This window comes from Squalius cephalus (genome assembly GCF_949319135.1).
Source record: "Squalius cephalus genome assembly, chromosome: 12".
NCBI classification, from domain to species: domain Eukaryota; kingdom Metazoa; phylum Chordata; class Actinopteri; order Cypriniformes; family Leuciscidae; genus Squalius; species Squalius cephalus.
Genome location: NC_137133.1, coordinates 26,439,643 through 26,462,701, shown reverse-complemented (window position 1 = coordinate 26,462,701; position 23,059 = coordinate 26,439,643). Strand labels below are relative to the sequence as shown.

General features: G+C 39.1%; 1 protein-coding gene across 5 annotated transcripts; it reads left to right on the top strand.

Moving 5' to 3' along the window:
- Nucleotides 1-1,168: 1,168 nt before the first annotated feature.
- On the top strand, nt 1,169-23,056 carry tprb (translocated promoter region b, nuclear basket protein). 5 transcript variants are annotated; one of them, XM_079889316.1, is made up of 50 exons: nt 1,169-1,346; nt 1,607-1,711; nt 1,792-1,865; nt 1,956-2,052; nt 2,585-2,688; nt 2,911-3,075; nt 3,193-3,285; nt 3,373-3,453; nt 3,599-3,686; nt 4,387-4,527; nt 5,336-5,430; nt 5,534-5,731; nt 5,837-5,944; nt 6,520-6,749; nt 6,838-6,998; nt 7,159-7,301; nt 7,523-7,671; nt 7,772-7,934; nt 8,022-8,156; nt 9,140-9,280; nt 9,379-9,535; nt 9,687-9,853; nt 10,046-10,198; nt 12,001-12,321; nt 12,396-12,583; nt 13,000-13,147; nt 13,280-13,417; nt 13,515-13,646; nt 13,731-13,861; nt 13,952-14,162; nt 14,240-14,386; nt 14,848-15,025; nt 15,132-15,328; nt 15,412-15,485; nt 15,606-15,802; nt 16,333-16,635; nt 16,727-16,863; nt 16,990-17,070; nt 17,174-17,401; nt 17,484-17,618; nt 20,309-20,396; nt 20,553-20,707; nt 20,829-20,897; nt 21,001-21,089; nt 21,173-21,276; nt 21,383-21,481; nt 22,240-22,393; nt 22,513-22,625; nt 22,710-22,799; nt 22,934-23,056. In XM_079889316.1, exons 1-50 carry the CDS (start codon nt 1,196-1,198, stop codon nt 22,975-22,977), a joined length of 7,050 nt encoding a protein of 2,349 aa, XP_079745442.1. In that variant the 5' UTR covers nt 1,169-1,195; the 3' UTR covers nt 22,978-23,056. The 5 variants fall into 5 exon arrangements, with proteins under 5 accessions (XP_079745442.1, XP_079745441.1, XP_079745440.1 ...); XM_079889315.1 differs by having other exon boundaries at nt 17,475-17,618; nt 21,004-21,089; XM_079889314.1 differs by having other exon boundaries at nt 17,475-17,618.
- The last annotated feature ends 3 nt before the right edge of the window (nt 23,057-23,059 follow it).

The window sequence follows — 23,059 nt, the reverse complement described above, 5'->3', positions numbered from 1 at the left end:
CTTTTCTCAGGATATAATTTTTTGTCTAGTAATTTGAACGTTGTATTCGAAAGGAGATGCAAAGAAATTACACATTGCTGGGTGTTAGATTTTTTAGAGTCACTTATTTGGTTTAAAAAGTCTTTTAAAATGTCAATGACGTCAGAATGCTGACGTCATTAGCAGAATGCTAGCGTGTTATGGGCAACAAAAACTCAACCTGTAAGAAATCGAAAAGAAATAAGTACTCGTTCATTCAACTTTCGACCTATAACCTATGTTGAACTTGCAAAACCTACAATAAAATCTGAGATTTCTCAACGGCAATCGGGTGAAAGAGACACATTTAGCCGTCTAGCCCCATTGACTCCCATTCAGTCTGCACTCGCCCGCGATCACCTCCAGTGGAATTCTAATGGAACTGCAACCAAGAAAGATACAATGGGGCTAATAGGAAGTGCCAAGGCTCTCCGTAGACGGGCTCTGGCCTGATGGCGGACATTTTTTCCTAGTAGGAAATAGCAGAGAATGTCTAATATGGCGAGAAGTTTCACTCTCACTACACTTCCGGCTTCTGAACTGGTTGCAGTTCCACTCTGATTCCATATGAGGGCGCTCACAGGACGAGTGCAGAATGAATGGAGGTCAATGGCGGTATACCCCTCAAAATCCACTTTTCTCAGGATATAATTTTTTGTCTAGTAATTTGAATGTTGTATTCGAAAGGAGATGCAAAGAAATTACACATTGCTGGGTGTTAGATTTTTTAGAGTCACTTATTTGCTTTAAAAAGTCTTTCAAAATGTCAATGACGTCAGAATGCTGACGTCATTAGCAGAATGCTAGCGTGTTATGGGCAACAACAACTCAACCTGTAAGAAATCAAAACGACATAAGTACTCGTTCATTCAACTTTCGACCTAAAACCCATGAACTTGCAAAATCTAAAATCAGATCTGAGATTTCTCAACGGCAATCGGGTGAAAGAGACAAATTTAGCCGTCTAGCCCCATTGACTCCCATTCATTTTGCACTCAGTGGAGCTCTGGTGGTACTACAACCAAAATTAGGGAGTGGGCAGGCTCTCCGTAGACGGGCTCTGGAAATAGTCCAGCATGGCGTCGTCACGTGGTCGTGGTCACGTGTTTGCAAAGGGTCTATAGTAATAAGCACGTTTACGTGTGACGCGGAGGAGGAGGAGTCATTGGAACGAAAAATGGCGGCTGTGTTGCAGCAAATATTGGAGCGGTCGGAGATATCGAAACTCCAAAAAACTGTATTGACTAAATTAGAGAAGTACATTTCTGACCAGCAAGGTGAAGTTGATTGTCTGAAGGCACAACAGGAGCAATATCGTGTCGATAGTGGTAAGGCTATGGTGTTTTAATAGATGTGAAAACAGTTCATAGCCACGAACGAGGCCTGGGTCTTATAATCTTTATTTAAACTTTGTTTTTCCCACTTGGACATATTGTTCTGCAAACTTTATGTTGTGAACATATGTTAAACTTGTTAAATAAATGTTAGTCTTTCAGGAAATGTCTTCTGTCTACATTTATTATCGGCGACGGTATGTTTGTATGGGTGTTGATTCCTTCTGTTGTGTTATTGTTTCATATAACGTTAGAACAACAATATTTTGACATCGAGAAGAAGTTCGCTGAGAGTCAGTCTCAGTTTGTGTCCCAGACCCAAGAGCATCAGATACTGCAACAAGACTATTGCAAACTTGGTAAGCATGTGGTAATCAAATGCCTCTTCTTTGGTAATTAATACCAGACTTAATTTTGTATTTGTACACGTCTTTTACAGAAGAAGAGCTGAAGTCCTTACGAGAGAATAATAAGGAGCAAGCTTCTTCCTACACGAAACTAGAATCACAACAGGTAACGAAATATTGTGTAACAGAGAGAAGTCTGTCTATTCTTGCATTTTGGGATGTTGAAGAATAATGAAATTGTGCTTTCTTTGGGCAGAATGAACTTTCTAAAGCCAAAAATGAGCTTGAGGCGGAAAAACGAGAGCTTGTGCGGACATTGGAGAGAAGATCCCAGGAGATGGAGCAACAAAGCGGTATTTAATAAGCATTCTTTAATGTACATTTCAAAAATAAATTTCACAGGTTAAGCAGAAGGTTCATGTTTGGGCTTGACAGCTTGTTTACATACCAAAATGTTGTGGTCAGATTTTTTAAAAATGTTTTTTGAAATAAGTATCTTATGGCTGTATTTATTTGAAGAAAGAATACAGTAAAACAACATTATTTGTGAAATATTATTACAATAATTTAAGTATTTATTAGTTTTCATCAGTCATTAATCCCATCTTTAATGTCACATGATCCTTCAGAAATTCTAATATGCTGATTTGGAGCGCAAGAAAAAAATCTTATTTTTATCAGTGTTGAAAACAGTTGTGTTTTCATGGAATACATGTTTTCAGAATTCTTTGAATAGAAGTTCAGAAGACCTGCATTTATTTGAAACAGAAATGTATGTATGAAAAATTCTGTATGGTCACTTTTGAACAAATGAATGTGTCCGTTCTGAACAGTATTGTTTAATAGACTAATTTTCTTCTTTTTCTTTTTTTCTTTTTTTTTTAGAGGACCTGAAACGTCTTAATGATAGATTGGTGGAAGTCAATGCAGAGAGGATGCAGCTTCAACTAAAACTAGATGGGTCCGAAGCCTCTGAGGTCTCAATCAAGGTAAGATTGAAAAAAATCTAACTGTTTTTATAGGAATGCATTGATCTAATACCTGGATCAGTTTCAAAATATTGAACATTTTGAAGATTTATCACACTAGCTAGTGCATTTGTAATTCAATGTTTTTACAACTATATTTGTCTGAATTCAAACAGTGTTGTCTTCTTTAGAACAAGCTTATATTTTTATACCTTGATTTTTGATATGCTGTTTGTCTTCCAGTATAAAGAGAAGCGAATGGAGCAGGAGAAAGATCTACTCCAGGGCCAAGTAACCTGGCTGAACACCGAGCTTAAGGCTAAAAGTGAAGAGCTGCTGTCTCTTTCCCGGCAGAGAGGCAATGAGATACTGGAGCTCCAATGCAACCTTAATAACAAGGAGGATGAGGTACTGTATAAGCCCTTTTATATATTGTTTTTATGTATTTTAAGTTATCTTGTCGAATGTGCTTTGAAATATTTTAAAGTTTTTAGTCTGTGTGCTAATCTCTGCATGCCTGTGTAGATCACCCACCTAAAAGATCAGGTGACCAGTCTGAAGGCATCCAACGAGAACCTTCAGAGGCAAGCAGAGGAGATGATCACCAAGATGAGAGAGGTTAGACAATGTTATCCATCGCTGTAGTTATCAGCTGAATGGGGTTTTAGAGTTCTTCATAATCAATTGGGCATGTTGTACCTTTAGGCAAAAGAACAGCAAGCCAGTTTGGAGGAGAAGTTCAGTAATGAACTCAATGCCAATATCAAGCTCTCAAATTTGTATAAGGTAAGTTTTAATTGCTTGAAGAATTAAAGTGTATGATAAAAATAATGCCTGAATCTGAATAGCATGTTTTATTATTTTAAAATCAAATATAATTCTTGATGATATTGCTAAGAATTACTGTTGGAGTTCTGTTGATGATTCACAGGGAGCTGCATCTGATGCCGAGGCCAAGGGTGAGGAGCTCAGCAGAGCTGTTGAGGAACTTCACAAGCTGCTTAAAGAGGCCGGAGAGGGTAAGCGAATTTAATGGTCCTAATGGTTGTCAACATGCATGTGACATTTTCAGCTTTCTGACCAGTAAACTCATAATCAACAGGCCTACACACCTGTCTTTTTTTTGTAGATCCTGGAATTGTGAAATACCGTGCTGTTTGGAGTCTACGAATTTTTTTGTTTTTGAAAGAAATTAGCACTTCTATTCACCAAGGATGCATTAAATTGATTTCTGTTTCAAATAAATGCTATACTTTTTTAATTTATTTATCAAACATCCTTAAAAAAAATGCATCACTGTTTCCACAAAAATATTAAGCAGCACAACTGTTTTCAACATGGATAATAGTAAGAAATGTTTCTTGCGCACCAAATCAGAGCAAACAATTCTAATGTTTTCTGAAGGATCATGTGACAATAAAGACTGAATAATGGCTGCTGAAAATTCAGCTGTTTCAGGAATAAATTATATATAAACAGAAAAGTTATTTTATATTGCAATAATATTTCACAATATTACTGTTTTTATTGCATTTTGACCAAAAAAACGCAGCCTTGGTGAGCAGCATAAGAGATTTCTTTCAAAAACATCCTATTTCTTTCAAAAATCCTATTGACCCCAAACTTTTGAATGGAAGTCATCTTTTTTATGGCAAATGTTATTCTTTATTCTTTTGTGTCTTCAAATGCCCATTATAATGTCCTGTCTACTCTGAATAGCGCACAAAGCTCTGGAAGTAAAGATGGCAGAGCTGGAGGGTCGTAAGGATAAGGAAATCGCTGAACTGAAAGAGAAAATAAGCAGCCAGGAGAAAGAGTTGGAAAATGCAAATGAGCTGCTGTCAGACACCAAACACAGAGGTTTGCATCACCACTGTATTTCCTTACCTTCTACAGGGATTTTATTTTTTCATATTCATAAGGATTTTCATGTTTTCAACCAGAAAGGAATGAACTACGTGAATTGCATACATCTGAGAAAAAATGGTTTGGGTGGGAGAGTAGGCTGGTTACTGTATGATGATTGAAAACTTGCATACTTAATAAACTGCAGAATGTTACAATTTCTAATAAATTTCATGCACGGATTGCTTCTGAAAGAGCTGCACGAATTTGTGGTGCAATCTGCGGGACACCCTTAGCATAGCCAGGTTTCAAAGCCCCAAATGCGAGTAAAAATTGCTGTTGAAACAGTGTTACTTGCCAGTTGCTAGTAACTTTATAAATTGACAATGCATGGTTCGAGAATGTCATATGGTTTGGTTCAATGGATCATCAAATCGCAACTGTTATGTAATTTTATAAATGTATAGTCTGACACTCTGTATATTTCTGTTCATTTTCAGCACTGTTCATTTTTTTTGTTGTTTCGATCCACAGTAAATGGTACTCTGCAAGTGCTGTGTGTGTTTGAGTCGCTAATAATGTGCATTTGGGAACACAACATGTACCAACCATCTTTGCAAATTCGTAATGAGAATCGTTTATAAATCTGTTGTCAACAAAGTGAACCATTAAGGTCTCCATAAAAGCTCAATGGTTAAATGTTTGAAAGCAAGGAAATTAAGTTTTCAGAAATTAGGTTTTCCTTCATTTTTGTCTTTAGCTAATATCATTCCTGCTTCTCTAACATTTACTTTTTTTTTTCTTCTTTTTTTTGCCATTCCAGGAACTGCTTCAATTCTTTCAGAGGAGCATGTGACAACGATGTCCCCCACTGCAGCTGCAGTTGCTAAAATCAAACCAGGCATGAAACTCACAGAGGTGCTGACCTACATTCTGATTTTTGTGATGCCAAAGCAAAGTTCATTTTCAGAAGTTATTAGCCTTTCTAAATGTTAATATACATTCTCCTATTTTTATGTAGATATATACAGCATATGTAGAGACTCAAGAACAATTACAACGGGAGAAACTAGAGAACAAACGACTGCACAAGTACCTGGATGATATTGTGCAGGAGATGGAAGCAAAGGCACCCATCTTGAAAAGACAGAGAGAGGAGTACGAGCGCATGCAAAAGTCTGTTTCCAGTCTCTCTTCTAAACTAGAGCAAGCTGTCACGGTGAGAACGGAGTCAGTTACTGCATGTCACACTGCGAATACATGCTGCATAATGATTCCTTTGCACTTACGAAACCAAATCTATGACTATTCTTGAATGTTTCAGGAGGTCCACCGCCTGCAGAAAGAAGCAGATGAAGGCAACAAACGTGCATCTGTGTTGGAGAGAGATAACCAGAGGTTTGAGGTGCAGCTGGCTGACATGGCTCAACAGGTAAAGTCTAATGGCACAGCTCAGACGTCAATACCTTATGCGAGAGAAATGATAACACAAGGTTTCATATTTTAACATTTGTTAACTACATTATTTAACGTGAACTAACAATGAACAATACTTCTACAGCATTTATTAAGGTTAGTTCACTACTCATGTCGTTCCAAACCTGTGAGACTTTCGTTCATCTTCGTTCATCAAAAAATCTTAATTTGTGTTCCGAAGATGAACAAAAGACTTCGCCGGTTTGGAACGACATAAGGGTGAGTAAATAATGACAGATTTTTCATTTTTGTGTGAACTATCCCTCTAATGATAATTTCAACATTTACTAATACATTAAGATAAAAACTTTTATCTGTTAAGTTGTGTTAACATTAGTTAATGCACCGTGAACTAACATGAATATTACATTTTTTATTAACTAACATTAAAAATGAACAATATATTCTTACAGAAATGATTAACTTTTGTTAGTGTTAGTAAATGCATTAACTAATATTAATAAATGAGACAATATTGTAAAGTGTTACCAAATAATCTAAAATCCTGTTGTTTTCACATCACTATCTCAGGTGCGGGTCCTCCTCATTGAGCTGGAGGAAGCACGTGGTAACCATGTGATGCGTGAGGAAGATGAGATGTGTTCAGCGGATGTAAGCAGCACTTCGGAGGTGATTTCTCAGCACCTGGTCACCTTCCGTGGCATTGAAGAGCTACAACAGCAGAACCAGCGACTCCTAGTGGCACTCAGAGACCTCAGTGAGGCAAAAGAGAAGGATGAGTTGGAGGTAGACACCATGAAGTAAGTTTGTGTGATGGAAGTGAATCTGTCAACCGAAAAATCTGATTAAATATCAATGGAGAAAGCATAATGCTGAGTGTGTGTTCAGACGCAGTGAGGTGGAGAAATATCTCGAGGATCTTCAACGTGAATTGGAGCAGCTGAAGGAAAAGAGAGCTCGGGACCTGCAGAAGGTTGATGCTGTCGCACGACAGAGGGACATGTTCCGCATGCTTCTGACCCAGGCCACTGGAGTCACCTTTCCACAGGGTAACTTTTTTTAGTTTATTGATATGGGCAAATGAAAAGCAACACAATGTTGCATATATCGCCAGCGTAATCATTACATTTTTTTGTGAATATTTGAGAGAGTGCAAGATGCCTTAATGTGAAAGTTTCACAATGATTAAATATACTTTTACTGTGACAGGTGCTGTTGCTGAGGAGCTTATTCTAACCTCCACTCCCCGCCGTTCTCCAGCCGTCACACCTACTGCAGGCACCCCTACAGGACTGGTTGCCACGGTGATAGAATCCACTGAGTCAGTAGAGGCCAAGGCTGCACTGAAGCAGGTAGGTTATTTGAGTATAAAGTAAAAAAGAATGGCATTTATTTCAAAATATTTTTGAAACATTATAGATGTCTTTAATGTCACTTTTTTTATTTATTGCATCTTGCTGAAAAAAAAGTGTTAATTTATTATCTGTATTGTTTTTACATTTAGTCTTTCTTTAATTTAAATTTTTCATTTTGACAAAAATAGTTTAATCATATGTTTTGTGTGTTTGATCAGCTTCAGGAAATCTTTGTGGCCTATAAGAAGGAAAAAATTGATTCTGAAAAGGCTCTGATTGAGCAAAGTGAGAAACTGCAGGATCAAGTAACTGAACTTCGCTCTGAAAACACCAAGATTTCCACACAGCTGGAGTTCACCTCCAAACGGTATCAAGTCATACAGTTCTTTGGTCCTCATGTCCCCTCACCCACCCCACACACAAAAATGTAGAATCCTTGATTTGTCTTTGTGGTGTGTGTGTGTCAGGTATGAGATGCTCCAGGATAATGTGGAGGGATACCGTAAGGAGATTGCCTCTCTGAATGAGAAGACTCAGAAACAGGCTGCAGCAATTCAGCTGAGCGAACAGACCATACACACCCTCACCCAGGACCGGCGAGCAGCAACTGAGAAACTCACCATTGCTGAGGTATGTTGTTGCACACTTAGTCGCAGGTTGCTCTGACGACTGTTAGTTCAGTCTAAAGTGAATCAATCGTCTGTGTCTCTGTTTCAGTCGGAAGCAGCGAACCTGCGTAAAGAGAGAGACATGCTGAAGATGGTGGAGATCAGACTGACTCAGGAGAAAGAGATCTTCCAGGCCCAACAGCTCGGTCAGAACATGCTGCTGACCAACCTCAAATCAATACAGGTGACAAGTGCTTTTATGAATCATCTCAAACTCTGTGGTATAGACCATTTGGGTCTTACAAAGGATGTTTTGTAGGGGTGTAACGATTCGTTTTAACAACGATTCGATTCATATCGCGATTCGTGGTTGTCGATACGATTCAAGGACGATATTGGTTCATTTAGAACGATACGATCCGAAACGATTCAGTGACTTGAAATCGATTCAGTGACTTTTTAGCCAAAAATTCTTGAAAGGGAATCAGGTATCAATTAATTATGCGCATGCAATTAAAGAGTGCACGCTACGAGCACAGTATAAAGATGACAGGACATGAGATTTCGTTTTTCTGAGGTGAGAGACTATTTCGTGACAAGTTATGAAAATAATGATAGAATAATGACACGGACATATAGCCTGACAACATCATCTGACCGCAGATACTGAATCTGGACAACACGTTTTTTCTAATTTAAAACGTAACGACGTTGCATGCTTGTAGTTTATTTTGTGCTTTATATATAGGCTAGTGAAACGATAAAAGCCTGCAGCGCGTGCCGTCGCATTTGCGCGTGCAATTGCAGAGTGCGCGCTACTGCAGTATAGCGGCTGAGGAAAGTCCGTTTTTCTGAGGTGAGTGACTTTGCGCTGCTTGTTGTCTTTTGCTGCTGCTGGCGTGTCACGCATGGCGATCACGTCACAGATAGGCAGACTGAATCGAGTAACGTTTAACGCCTTTATCATTAAAAGTGCTAAGAAAAAAACATCCTTATAAAGTCTGACGTGATTAAATCCAATGCGTTATTTCATAGTATCGATACAATCGATTCATTACCTTTTAAAACGATGTTAGATCGATATATGTCTAGATCGATATAACTTGCCGAGCACAGATCAATGTAGTTGGATCATTAAGAATATAAATCGATACATCGATGTAGTTGATGAATCGTTACACCCCTAATGTTTTGAGAACTTGTTGCATCTATGAATTATTTTTGCAGGCAACTCTAGAGCGCTCTGAGACTGAGACCAGACAGCGGCTGACTGCTCAGATTGAGAAGCAGGAGCGAGAGATTGCTCAGCTCCAGAAAAGACTCGAGAATGAGGTGGAACAGAAGCACCTGCTGGCACGCAATCAAGACGTGAGGGAAACCTCTCTTTCACTCTCTCTTCCCTCTTATTTCCTCATGATTGATATCTTGGCTCATTTGCTTGTCTTTGACATTCTTCTGCATTACAGATGCAGCTGATGGATGCTAAGAAGAAGCTGGAAACACAAACAGCCCAGCACCACAGGACGAGAGAACAGTTTAGTTCTGCCCAACTTGAGCTTAACAACCTGAGGCTTCAGATCAGTAGTGGGGAGACCCGGCTGGTTTCCCCTACAGTACATACAGGTGAGAGACTGTGCTCATGATTAACATGGTATCAGAGCACTTCTTACGTTTTATTTTTGCTTAGTTTACCTAACATTCCATTAGGCTATGAAAAACAGAGCAGTGTTGTTGGAAAAAAAGACACCTTCTAAAGTACCCCTCCCCTCTCCAGGCCTGCAGGGCAGTGAGGGGGACATGGAGGCTCTGCGTGCCCAGCTGAAGCAGGCTGAGAACAAGGTAGAAGAGCTTGCAGAGCAACTGAAGAACACTACTGCCAGTATGGATCAGTACAAAGCCATTAGCCTTAGCCTGGAGGAGTCCCTGGATAAAGAGAAACAGGTGGGTGTGAAATTATAAAAATCACTATGCTCTACAGTCTACTGTAACACACTTTACCTCCCATAAAAATAAAGTCAACAAGAAACTGGCCATGGGACATTTTAAGAAATGATTGGGGTTAACTTTGATTATTTTTTAGATTTTTTTTTAAATTATTTTGTAAATTTGTCCTCTTTGTCTTTCCTCTTTTAGGTAACCGAGCAGGTGCGTTCATCTGTGGAAACCCAGATGGAGGCAGCTCAGGAGCAGTATAAACAGCTGGAGCAGAAACTTCTGGAAATGGACAAGGTGAAACAGAGCTTGCAGGAAGAGAAAAGCAAAGCTGTTGTTGCTGTGGAACAAGAGGTAATGAATTTCCACCTCTACTACTATCTGCTCACTAGGTCCTTAAACTTTCTGATTTAAAAAGCCTTAAGCTACTTTTTTTTTTCTAACCCAGTCCACTTACAGTATGTTATTCAAGGGATCTTGCACCAAATCGGTTATGATTTATTTAATTATGATGCAGTTCAGGTGTTTTCAAACTGCGGTCTGGGGGCCTGCAAGGAAGTGCTAGGGGGTCCATAGAAAAGTTTAGTAAAAAAAGTGTATAAATAAATTAGTGGTGGGCCGTTATCGGCGTTAACGCGCTGCGTTAACGCGAGACTCTTATCGCGCGATAAAAAAAATATCGCCGTTAATCTATTCCCCAAGTTGGGTTGGGAGATGATGACGCAATCTACCCGCGGCCGCGAGGTAAACCCGGCTGCAACGCATATTCGTCGTCATCTTAAGTAAACACGGCTGAAAGTGAAAGCTGCAACATCCATTATTTGGACTTGGTTCGGATTTAAGCCGTCCGACAAACAGCAGCAAACTATAGACAGAGTGTGTGGGGTAACGGTTCGGTAAGTTAACACACGACTAATCCGTTCTATCACCTCAAATTCAAAACGAAACATGATATCACTGAATACCAGCGCGCGCGTATTATTCTCATTCCAATATATCTTAGTGGTGTAACGTTAACACATAATCTCTGTCTATGCCCGATTTTAAGAATCGTTGGTGTGTTTCTTTTTAACTGAAAATACATCAGTTAGACAATATTATCACTTTAAATTTGGGGTTTCATAAGCTCAAAGCTATAATAAACATTAGACCTACTTAAGTCTCTGCAGCTATAGTGTACTTAAATTTTATTTATCTGCAAAATTATGTTGTATACTTACAGTTTTGCACAATATATGTTCTCAAAACTACATATAGGCCTACCCTTTAAAAAAAATACATTTAGCAGTTGTTTAGCAGGGTCTGTGTAACCTGTTCTGAAATGGTTTTATTATAATATACTGTATATCGTTATCGCAAGAGGCTGCAATGTATATCACAATATAGATTTTAGGCCATAGGCCTATCGCCCATCCCTAATTGATAGTAGTTGATAATAACATAGGCCTACCTAATGTTGCCTATGGACGGTAACAGTACAGTAGTAACCTTTTACAGTCTATGAGTAGAACAGCTTTCTCAAGCAGTTTGTGATGCATTTTGGAAACAGGAGATGAGCCCCTGGTCTAATGCGCCACCTGGCTTGAGAAACCCGTTCACAAAGACTTACTTTTATAGTCATTATTTGGGTAGCACACGTATTCTGAATGCCTTCGGCAGAATTCAAATGAGCCATTTTAATCTAGATTAATCTAGATTAATTTCAAAATTAATCTAGATTAATCTAGATTAAAAAAATTAATCTATGCCCACCTCTAAAATAAATACATATTTGATTTAAATGATACAAAAATTAGCATAATACATCTAACAGTACTATAGTGAGTAGGAAAATGTAAAAAAATACATATAGCTGCCTTTTAAATTTTAGGATGGCAGTCCCTCACATGAGGATGATCATAGTTGGATTTTTGTGGCATCCAAAAGATTAAAATCCCCTGATGTACAGTAGTCAACATTTGAAGTGGATCAAAAGGTTTTGGAAAGGTTTTGATCCACTTCAAATGTTGACTATTGTAGTTCAGTGTCATTTTCCTGGTGTGCCAAGTTTATGAATGGGTGTTTGTTTTGCATTCTGTGTTCATCTTCAATGTTCTAAGTGAATGATATTGTGTGTTTAGAGGCTGAATTTGATTTTTCTTAATCCTTTATCCCAGCTGAGCGAGCTGAGGAAGTCTCTGAGCAGCCTGCAGGCAGAACACAAGAGTGTCCTGGAGAGAGCTTCTGTTGCTGCTGCACAGGAGCAGCAGGCTATCCTGGACAGTCAGCAGCAGGCTAAGATGGCAGCTGAGGCACAGGATAAATATGAGAGGGAGATGTTGTTGCATGCGGCCGACGTGGAAGCACTGCAGGCTGCCAAAGCTCAGGCTCTGCAGGTGACTCTTGTCAGACAGCAGCTGGAGGAGAAAGTTCAGAGCACCAGCGCACAGCTGCTGGAGGCTCGTGTCTCCTGGGAAGAGCAAGAAAAGATTCTCAAGGTAAAGGAATGGCAAAAAAGCCTGTCATAGAAGTATTAATAGCATTTACTCATTTTATTTTCTCTCCACATCAGGAGGAGCAGTGTAAGTTAGAGTCTCGCTGTGAAGATCTGCAGAGGCAGAACACACTCCTCCATGAGCAGATACAGACTCTGAGTGGACAGATGGCCAGTCAGCTGCAGCGAGCCGCCAATGAGAGTCCGCTGAATGTCTCTCTGACTGAGGAGGGGAAGTCTCAGGATCAGCTCCTGGAAATACTCAGGTGAATGTCTGTCTTTTGACCTATCCAAGGAATTTCAGTAATTTTGTCAACCCTCTTCAATGCAAGTAAATCGCTCACATATGTGACCAAATTTTGCCCCAGTTGGCTAAATGTCTGTTGTTAGTCATTGACTAGTAAATTTACATTTTACTGACCAGTGATTAAGGCTAAGTATAAGTTTTGAAAAGATACACTTTTACTGTGTTTAAAATGAGAAATATCTATTACAAAAGTCTAGCGAATAAACAAAAATTACTAGCCAATGACATTTTGCCAGTGTGTACTTAGAATGTTGATTGTGCAGAGAAAATGTTAAAAATAGATTAGATGGAGTAAAGTAGAAATGAGAAGAAAATATGATTATTATTTCTCTTGCTTTCTCATTCATGGCAGTCTCTTTCTCCATTGGTTTGCAGGTTTGTGCGACGGGAGAAGGAGATCGCAGAGTCTCGGTTTGAGGTGGTCCAGGGGGAGAGTCTGAGGCACCGTTTGAGAGTGGAGCATCTGGAGAGAGAGCTGAAGGATGTTCAGGAGAGTCTAAGTGCAGAGAGAGAGAGGATGCAGGTTGGCTTGGAGAACCAAGATGCATTCTATTTTATTCCTGATCAATTATACTAGTTAACTGCCTTGGTTACCAGATCCCATTTTTTCCTTTTGCCTGTGCCTGTTACTCAGCCTGTGTTAATTTGTCTAAAGGTGACTGCAAAGACTTTGTCCCAGCATGATGAGCTGATGAAGAAGACAGAGACCATGAATGTGCTAATGGAGACTAATAAGATGCTGAGGGAGGAGAAAGAGAAACTGGAGCAGGAGCTGCAGGATACTCAAGCCAAGGCAAGGCACCCTTATTAAAACGCATAACCAACAATTATATATGTAAATGTAACAATGCAATTGATATAAATTATGTTGATTTCATAATGGTTTACAGGTGTGTAAACTGGAGTCGGACATCTTGCCTATGCAGGAGTCCAATGCAGAGCTCAGTGAGAAGAGTGGTATGCTACAGGCAGAGAAGAAGCTTCTGGAAGAAGACATCAAACGCTGGAAAGCTCGCACTCAGGTACAAGTATTTCTATGTATTAAAAACTATGCATTTGTCATTGAAAATGATTGGGTCCTGATTATACTTTCTTGTGGTGTTTAGCACCTGGTAAGCCAGCAGAAAGACACTGACCCAGAGGAGTACAAGCGCATGCACTCTGAGAGGGAAACACATCTCAAACGCATCCAGCAACTTGTTGAGGAGACTAGCCGGTTCAAATCTGAGGCTGCCAGGTTAGAGCAAAATTTCACAGGTTTAAAAAATGACTTTTTATTCTTGTCTTGCTGTATTTTATGCATGTCACATTTTCTTGCTCTTTGCAGGAGTGGTAGCTCTGTGACTATGCTGCAATCTCAGGTTCAGAACCTAAGGGAAAACCTGGGGAAGGTGATGGTGGAGAGGGACAACCTGAAGAAAGACCAGGAGGCCAAAAATTTGGACATCCAGGAGAAACTAAAAACCATCACACAAGTTAAAAAGATTGGTCGACGGTATAAAACCCAGTATGAGGAGCTCAAAGTTGAATATGACAAGGTGAGACAGGGTTTATGACTCAAGAAAGTGAAAATATGTGTTTGGAGTAGAGATATGATTAAATAGTTTTTTTGCAGCTGGTAGCCGCTGCTGCATCTGCACCAGCCCAGGATCAGGAGGCACAACAGGCATCAGCTCAAGAACTTCAGGGCCTCAAAGAGTCCCTCAACCAATCAGAGAACAGGACAAGAGAACTGGAGGGCCATCTGGAGAATCTCAATAGAGTAAGTATTACTTTACCCCGCCCCTTTAAATATGTTTAATATAAAATTATATAAAACTAAATTTTATAAACTAAACTAATTAATTTTTTTAGTGATTCATATTTATTACCATTTCCCACCCTTTCTCTGACCCCCTCTTTGTTTACACTGGTTTTATATTATTTATTTAAATATTTTAAAAATATATATATATATATATTTTAGTGATTCATATTTATTACCATTTTCCACCCTTTCTCTGAACCCCTCTCTGTTTTGTAGTTTATCTCTCATGTGAAATATAGTGTGGCTCCTATATCCATCATCGGTCTCTTTGAAAAACCTGCATTACATTGTGATTGGATCTCAAAAAAATCTGCAATGAAACGTACTGCACAACCTTTTAAGATCAGACTGAAATGATTAGGTAACTTTTTTAAAATGTGATGCTCATAGTGTGAGATTTCTGTTGCCCTTTGCAGACTGTAGGTGAGCGGGAAGCAGAGGCACGCAGTGCACAGGAACAGGCCTCTCGTCTTAGACAGGAGCTTCAAGAGAAATCTTCTCAGGAGGAGCGACTCAAACAGCAGCTGACTGACAAGGAGGAGAGGACCAAGAAGGCCATAGTAATGGCCAAGCAGAAGATCAGCCAGCTTAGTGGTAAGAATTGACCTTGTTTTAAAAGAGTGATTTTTCTGTTTTAAATTGTTCCAGGTAGTTTGACACTGAATTTAAATTAATTAATTTTTTTGTCCTCTAATTCCAGGTGTAAAGGGTCAGCTTCAGAAAGAAAATGAGGAGCTGAAGCAACAAAAAGAGGAATTGGAAGTACGAGTGAGTGCACTTAAGTCTCAGTACGAGGGGCGTCTGAACAGACAGGAAAGGGAGCTGCGAGACCTCCGTGAGCAGCAAGAGAGACATGGAGAACAGAGAGACGAACAACCAGAACAGGGCTCCAGCAAGGTAATACCACACGTTTGTGCAATTGCAAACCAATAGCTGAAGTTTACGTGTTAGTGTTCATCTAGTTTTTCTTCTGTCTGCAGACCCAGGAACCTCAAAGGACAACAGAACAGCGACAGATCTCTCTCAAGTCCACACCAGTGGCAGATAGAGGAAGGTACAGTATTTTTAGGGGGCACTATACATTAACCTGCACATTTTATTCATAGTCGCTGTCATATTTTCAAAAATGGCTCCAGCCAAGCCACTCTACATCTTCTTTATGTCCCTTTGATAGTGCAAGCACTTCAGAGCCTCCAACTGCTAACATAAAGCCCACACCACTGGCGGCAACCCCCAGCAAGCCTCCAGCCGTCCCAGGAAACAAATCCACCCCAAGGGCCAGCATCAAACCTATGATCACTCCTGCCCCAGTGCCCACTCCTACACCCACTGCCACAGTCATGCCCACCACGCAGGTGGAGAGCCAAGAGCGTAAGTGTTAGGTTGTTTTGGACTAGGGTTGTTATCATTTATGAAATTTTACGAAGTTAAACACAAATTGAAATAAATCTATAAAAAACTTTTTATTTCTGCTAGTTGCCAAGGCAACATTTCCGATTAACTCAAACTAAATTAAAACTATGTAGACATTAAAAAAAATTTGCGAATGCACAAATTATTAAACTTTAACTTAATATTTCAGATTTTTTTATTTTAAGCTTAACTAAAAATTATAATAGTATGTCAATGACACCTAAAATAACACTGATTTGTTTAAATACTGACACTTTAAATACTAATTATAGTGTTTATTGATGTTAAATTAAAAAATGTTTTCAATTTGTCATTTTGTGCTTTTATTTTTGTGCTATTATTTTTATTTTAGTTTTAGTAATATTAGTTTTAAGTTTTTAATTTAATATTTATATTTTATTTCTGCTTTATTTACATTAAGAAAAAATATTTTTAATAGTTTTAGTTAACAACACTGTACAAATGAATTTTTGTCCTTGACCCTGCAGCCATGCAGTCATCTGAGAGCCCGCTAGAGCATATGACTGTCTATGGCAGTGCCAGCGGTTCAGTGCGGTCCACCAGCCCTAATGTTCAGACCAACCTGGCTCAACCTCTGCTGAATGTCCAACAGCAGAGCCAAGCCACTGCGTTCATTCAGCCCACTCAACAACAAACCCAACCCCCTGCTGAACCATCCAATCAGGAACCTCCAACTGCTGTAATGCTCCCAACCTCACAGTTAGACAGGCCTCTTTCTACATCCTCTGGGCTGTGGAGTGCCACCGCTAGCACAAGCAGTGCCAGTGCAGGTAATGTCAATTATAAATTCAACCAGATTAGCTGAACTCTTTTGTCATGGAACTTCACTCTACAGATGAGCTCTTTGTCCTCCTGCTGTAGTGACCGCGTCTCCTAGTAATGCCTTGAGCAAACGTGCCCGTGAAGAGGAACAAGAGGGCATGTCTGCTGACACACAGTCCCAGGATGAGCCCAGTGACTCTCCCATTTGCAAGAGGGTCCGCATTCATAGGGTGGAGGTGAGGTTTATAACTAAGTTTATTATATTATACCAACCTGCTGCCATCATTTTTTTTTTTTTGCTTTAAAGTCAAGACTGTGTGCAACATAAAACAACATAGAATAACATAAAATATGCACTGCAGGAAGAGATGTTGGCTGAGGACAGCACTGAGGCTGAAAGTGTTGTACCAGGTGACAACCAGGAGGCTCCTGACGCTGGACAGGTAATAACAGAAGGATGTGTGTAGAACTTCCTGTTTTTATTCAGACAGAGTAGAAGTGTGAAACCAATAGAAATTGGTGTTTCAAATGCATGTCTGTTTGAAGGAGTTGGAGAACTACTCTACTTTGACTTTGGAGGAGATGGATGAGGAACCAGGACCATCTCAGTCTGTGCCTGGAGATCGACTTCTGCCTCATTCCTCTGACACCCATCGAAGCCCGGACGAGCCCGATCACCACGTCATAGTCATTGTTAGTGACACAGATAGTGAGGGAGACCACGAAGATGAATCGGAGGAGGAGGAGGAGGAAGAGGAAGAGGAAGAAGAGCAGGTTTGTAGTTGCACCGCTGCTGAAATGAAGTGATGTTTGATTCTGTTATATGAACTGTTTTTACCCACTTTAGGATTATGAGGAGGAGGAGGAGGAGGAAGAGGAGGAGGAAGAGGATGATGATGAGGAGGATGGAGGGATTGGGGAAGAGGGAGAAGAGAGCAACGAAGAGGGCAGCAGAGATGGCAATGAGGTCTACGAGGGAGACGACACAGAGGTACAAAGCAGAGATGTGCACCAATCAGAATTCAGTTGAGAATATCAATTCCTGAATTTAACTTGAGGTAGCAAACATTATGCAGAATTGTAATTTAAATTTTAAAAAGTAGAATTAAAATCAAAAGAAATTCAAAGAAACATCTTTAAGTGTAGTTTTATTAATACATTGTATTTTTCAGTCTGAATTACCTATATAGCATATGTTGAATGTATCATGCATAGAAACCGACAACCGAAGCTTGTTAACTGACAAGATTGTTAAATTAGAATTAAATAAATTCAGAATGGATAAGTGTCTGACCCATTAAAAATATAAAAATTTGTTTTCCAGGGGTTTAGTTTTACATGCACAAATAGCAGCATAAACAACAGAACATGAGGATTCATCATCACATCACGCACCTGCAGCGCTTCTGTGAACGGAGAAAAACAGAATAAAATTATATATATAAAATGAGTAAATGCGCAACAAATGTCACTTAAAAATTTTACAGATTAACAGAACAAAAGAAAAAACTGTGCGACAAGTAGTATATGCCAAGTTTCTGCTGATTTTTGTGACTCACTCCAAAAACAAGTTCACGGAAAGGAAACCGAGATGGCAGAAAGCAGCATCCTGTTTGTTTTCTTTATTTTAAAAAAGCACAATGTTTTGTTTATATTGTGAGTGTACACAAATAAAAGTAGACTCTTTACAGTTTGTCTTACTCTTATCTGTATGACCATAATGATTCCGCTGTTATAAGGAAACATTTCAAGAGATCACGCAGACGACTCGTTCACACACACCACATAGCAGTTCTAGCATTGTTAACTTGACATCACAGCCTGTTCATTATCAAAATAAAATAAGTTGCACTGCTCAATTTAAGTAGTCTGTAGTAGAATCTGTGGCGTTCAGCGTGAACACCGCCCCACTGTGGTGTTAAGCCAAACACTTTTTTGCGCATGTGTAGGATAATATTTTACGTTAATATTGGATATTGGAGGTACAAAGCCAGTATAAATACTAGTTTAGCATCCAAATACATTGCGAATGAGAGAGGTAGGACGGTTTTCAGTTTCACTTCAACTAATTTGTTTTGGCTCAACGTTTATATAGATACTTTTATTTTTCATTCTTGTTCTGTTTTAAAAGATTTGTTGTGGAGTAAGGGGAACTAAAATAGCCTATAGCTATATTTCCAGGTCTGGATAAGTATGGAAAAATTGCAAGACTATTGCCTCTATTCAGTTTTCTAAAATATAAAATTAAGTATTTCTGAAAAATAAATGTATTATGCAAGCAGAGTCATGGCAAAAGTTGAGTGATCGTTTTGTAATTGTCGAACAACAAAATTAATTTAAGGCATATGTTTTCATTGAGACATTGTCTCAAGCAAGTCTGTTTTGAACGTCACTAAACGAATGTGTGTGGCACTCAAACCAGCAAAGGATCATCTAAATCAGACTATACTTTGCTGTTTGGTGATCAATATCACACTAATGTGTGTCAGATATGAATATGCAGGATATAAAATTTCACTAATGTTCTCACTTTGAGAAAACCAATGAGAAAAAAAAAAGAGAATCAAAATATTTACATGTGACTACTATATACCAAACATAATGCTGAAAACAATGCTGTATAAAACATTTGTTAATTGTGGTCTCAAAAAATATACAGATAGGTTTGGAAAAGTATGGAGTTTTGAAATGGAAAATGTGTAGGAATCCTGTTAGCTTTACCGGTAGGCCCCTCCCTATACATTATTTCTGAATGTAATAACAAAATGCGATTTACATGCAACTTATGTTTTGTTTTTTTGATCAAAAATACAGCAAAATTGTCAGTATTGTGAAATGACAATTTGAAGAAAACATTTTGTTTAATATATTTTAAAATGTAGCTTACTCATGTAATGCAAAGCTGAAATTTCATCATTTCTCCAGTCTCGGATGATCCTTCAGAAATCATTCTAATATACTGATTTTATGTTCAAGAAACATTTCTTGTTTTCATTCGCTGCTTAATTTATATGAAAACGGCATTTATTTGAAATGGAAATCGTTTGTTGCATTATAAATGTATTTACTGTCACTTTTGATCAATTGAATACATCCTTGCTGAATAAAACTGCTAATTTCTTTCCAAAAAAACAAGTCACTCGCCCCAAACTTTTTAATGGTAGTGTATATCTCTAAATGAATTAGTTAAGGAAAAAAAAAAATCTACTTATCAGTTGGAAAATGAGAATAATTAGTCTAAAATTATCTTTCATGTTTTGTTTTTTTGTGGCAAAACTTTAGACTAATTCAATTTCTTCATGTCAATGGATTTCTATGAATTGATGTTCAGTAAATTCCTCTTCCCATTACCCAACCCTAGTACACACAATTGTTTTTTGTGCAGCATAAACACCTACATTTGGACTTAACATCAGAGAGGTCTGTATAAGCTAGCTCATGCCATTTTAATGATCCAGCCGTAACTTGTCATTATGCAATGTATGTGTTTGTAGCTGGCACATCAGGCTCAGTTTGACTGTGCACACTTTAATGCTAATAAAAATGTTTAAACCCATTCTGCTAAATATAGTGTTCTTTGTGTGTATGTTGAATCAAAATGTAATGCTCAGGAAATTAACTAGAAATGTTCTTCCTGCTTTTTCTTCCTCCCCCTCTACCTTCCACATGATCCTTTCCAAGGGCCCTGATGCCACAGATCCAGGCACTGAGACAGAGGAAAGTCTTGGAGCGACAGACTCCACCCAACGCATGGCAGATTCTCAGACCTGTAAGTCAGCGTGACTGTGACCTAACCATCTGTCTGAAAGGATCTTTTCCATGCAATTACATTGAATGGGATTGAGGCTTTCAAGCTTCAGAAAGTCAGTTGTTGGTGTTTTAAAAGCGCCTTCTCTTTTCCATTCATCTACATGTGACGTCTCAGTTGAAACGAGCACATTGGATGTGTTTGATGCACCTGTCACCAGCTCTGCCCCTCGACTTCCACAATCACCCAGGAGACCGCAACATCCTCTGCCACCTCGACTTAACATCTTGGCCCAGCCTGCTCAGGAGTTGGGACCTCCTGCTCAAGTCCAGGTGTGTGTAAAAGTGTGTACTGCATGGCATAGCCTGAGGAACTTTTTTTTCATGGTTTGCTGTTGTTAGGCTTTGCCTGGAGTGTGCGTTGAAAAAAAGAATAACTTGCATGTGTCTGCAGCGTCTCCCAGTTCGTCGGCAGTCAGTGGGACGAGGCCTTCAGCTGACCTCTGGAATGGCCAGTAGTGCAGTGAGTCGCCTTTTAGGACTTGGTTTGATTGTGTGGTTTGCACCTGAGCTTGAATGCTTGCCGTTAAATCCCAGTGTCATCGTTTTCCTCTGTTTCACATCAGCAGCATTTCTTTGAGGACGACGACAGGATGGTTCCCAGTACCCCTACACTCATTCCTCCTCGTTCGGATGGATTTGCTGAAGCAATCCAGTGCGTTTCCTTGTTTTTACACTTTGCTATGCTCGTTTGTTTCTTGCAACATGACTTGATTTCTTTTCTGTTGTTGTACAAAGTTCTCCACAGGTCGCAGGCGTACCACGATTCCGATTCGGTCCTTCAGATGACCTCCCACAGACCAGCTCCTCTCACTCAGACCTTGTCCAGCTGCCCTCACAAGGTGGCATGCATTACCCTTATGTTGTTGAATCTGAAAGAACTATTCATTAACTGCTTTTACTGTCAAATATTGGTTCGTTTTTTATGGTGTCTTCTGTGTTTTGCAGGTTTAGGCATGTATGATAGTTCGGTTTTCCTTGGAGCTCATGAGGAGGAGTCAGGGGGCCGCAGTGTGCCCACAACCCCTCTACAGATCGCTGCTCCTGGTATGTACAAAATCACGCATCCTTTTTTGGGTTCTTATGATATCTTCAGCATTGTGACTCTGTCATACTGTTTCATTGACAACTCCTCTTTAATTGAAATTAATGTTCAAAATAGGGGTTGACTGGTATGGGTTTTTCGAACTGATGTTTTTTTTTTATTAAGAGATTGATACTTTTATTTAGCAAGGATGAATTAAATAGATCAAATGTGACAGTAAAGACATTTATAATGTTACAGAAAATGTTATTCTTATAAATAAATGCTTTTTTGTTGAACTTTCCATTTATCAAAGAATCTTGAAAGTATCAGAGTTTTCACAGCAAGAGCACCAAATCAGCAATTCTGAAGGATCATGTGACACTGAGGACTGGAGTAATGATGCTGAAAATTCAGCTTTGCCATCACAAGCAAAATGTTATTTTACATTGTAATATTTCACAATATTATGTTATATTACATTTTTACTGTATTTTTTGGATCAAATAATGCAACCGTGGTAAGCATAAGAGACTTTTTTCAGAAACGTGTATATAAACATTTGAATATATACACATACAAATTGGAAATTTCCTATTTGAAAAAAATCTGGAAAAGTGCAGGATTATGCAATGGCCACTGTTGCTGCACTTTCCAAAATTGATGACACAAGTCAAAATTATTGATAATTTCAATATTCTTCATCTTTTTATACCTAATTCTCATTGCTGTACCACTTTATAATCAGTTAAATCAGCTTTTTTTATATATATATATTCAGTGACAATTTTATCAGAGACTGTGCCATCTGAAGCAAATGAGCTTGCTTCTCAGTCTGTGCCCACGGTGAGCACCTCCACACCAGGCCTCAGCGCTCCTGCAGGCACTAGTGGGATGGAGGAGAGAGACGACATGTTCATGGACGCAGGAGACAGGTGAGTGTGAGCCCTTAAATCTACCCGTGCAAACACATTGACCACTTCCTTTCATTCTTGCGCCATAAAGAGTTTGAGAGATCATGGACTCCATAATTGTCTGAATAATGTTTGTACAGTACTGAAGCTTCACTTGAGGCTGTGTCACAGACTGAGGCAGAGGAACCAGCCCAGACATCAGATGAGTCTAGTCTGCCTTCCACAAGCCAGGAACCTTCATCTAGTTCTGCAGGTACACACAAGCACACTTAAATTTATGCAGACCGCCTCAAATATCTCATTGCGGATTTACAAACTGTCTTTTTTTCTCTTTCAGACACAAGCCGCTCTCAGCCTCCTAAAGCCAGAACAGGGTCTAGCAGACAATGGACTAGTGGTCGTGGTTCTAGGAGCTTTGTAAAGAGGGGTAAGAATATGTACCATTTTTAGTTTCTCCAACTGTGGCAAATTATATTTTTATTTCTTCTCATTTTAACCCAGATGTATTAACACAGTAAGATTTAACATGATCATGTGTAATTGACATCTTTCTTGCTGTAGGTGGACAAGGCGTCATGGGAGTGCGGGGCCGTTTTGCCAGGTGAAGCAAACTCCCAAAAGTCGTCGTTCTAGTTGTGGAGTGACACATTCTGAACTAATAGTTCCAAAAGAACACAGCCTTGCATT

Excerpts from the sequence above, each read along its gene's own strand:
- tprb (XM_079889314.1), top strand. The coding sequence starts at position 1,196 with ATGGCGGCTGTGTTGCAGCAAATATTGGAGCGGTCGGAGATATCGAAA. Across the intron at positions 3,454-3,598 it reads AGCTCTCAAATTTGTATAAG|GGAGCTGCATCTGATGCCGA; the intron begins GTAAGTTTTAAT and ends GATGATTCACAG. Across the intron at positions 21,090-21,172 it reads GGATTTGCTGAAGCAATCCA|TTCTCCACAGGTCGCAGGCG; the intron begins GTGCGTTTCCTT and ends TGTTGTACAAAG.